Below are 668 nucleotides of genomic sequence, written 5' to 3'. Positions count from 1 at the left end.
GGCCCCGCCCCCCCCGCAGCGTCATGGAGAGCTGCCGCTTGATCTTCTTCATCCGGTCCATGGCCCTGCCCTGCGGGCACCTGAGCGTGGGCACGCGCACCTGGGCACAGCTGGCATACCTGGGCACAGCTGGGCACAGCCTCAACACCTGGGCACAGCTGGAGCCACACTCAACACTTGGAGTCACTGCACACCTGAGTGTGGGCACGCACACCTGGGCACCTCTGTACACCCGGGCACAGCTGGCACACCTGGGCACAGCCTCAACACCTGCGGTCACTGCACACCCGAGCCGTGGGCACACCTGGGCACAGCTCGAGTGACCCTGCACACCTGGGCACCGCCTCAGCATCTGGGCTCACTGCACACCTGAGTGCCCTGCACGCCTGGGCACACCTGGGCACAGGCTGGTGCCACCCAGCACACCTGGCACTCTCTCCCACCTGGGCACACCTGGACTCACCCTGAACACTTGGGCACACCTGGGCATCCCCACAGACCTGGGCACAGCTGGAGCCACCCGGCACACCTGGGGACACCTGGGCACTCCCGCACACCTGGATTCACCCTGAGCACCTGGGCCCACTCTGCACACCTGGCATCCCCTCACACCTGGGCACACCTGGCCCCTCCCGATCCCCTCCCCCCACACCTGCGCCCCTCCCGCC

General features: G+C 68.0%; 1 protein-coding gene across 1 annotated transcript in view; it reads right to left on the bottom strand.

The window, feature by feature from the left end:
* Positions 1-61, bottom strand: part of LOC102032752 (cyclin-dependent kinase 16-like) — a 9438-nt gene extending 9377 nt beyond the window's left edge. The window contains exon 1 of the mRNA XM_031065696.1: positions 4-61. Within this exon, the coding sequence (XP_030921556.1) occupies positions 4-61 (58 nt within the window). The remainder of the gene's footprint in view (positions 1-3) is intronic.
* Between the last annotated feature and the right edge of the window lie 607 nt (positions 62-668).

This window comes from Geospiza fortis, unplaced genomic scaffold, assembly GCF_000277835.1.
Source record: "Geospiza fortis unplaced genomic scaffold, GeoFor_1.0 scaffold3626, whole genome shotgun sequence".
NCBI lineage: Eukaryota > Metazoa > Chordata > Aves > Passeriformes > Thraupidae > Geospiza > Geospiza fortis.
This window is presented reverse-complemented; position numbering and strand designations above follow the sequence as displayed.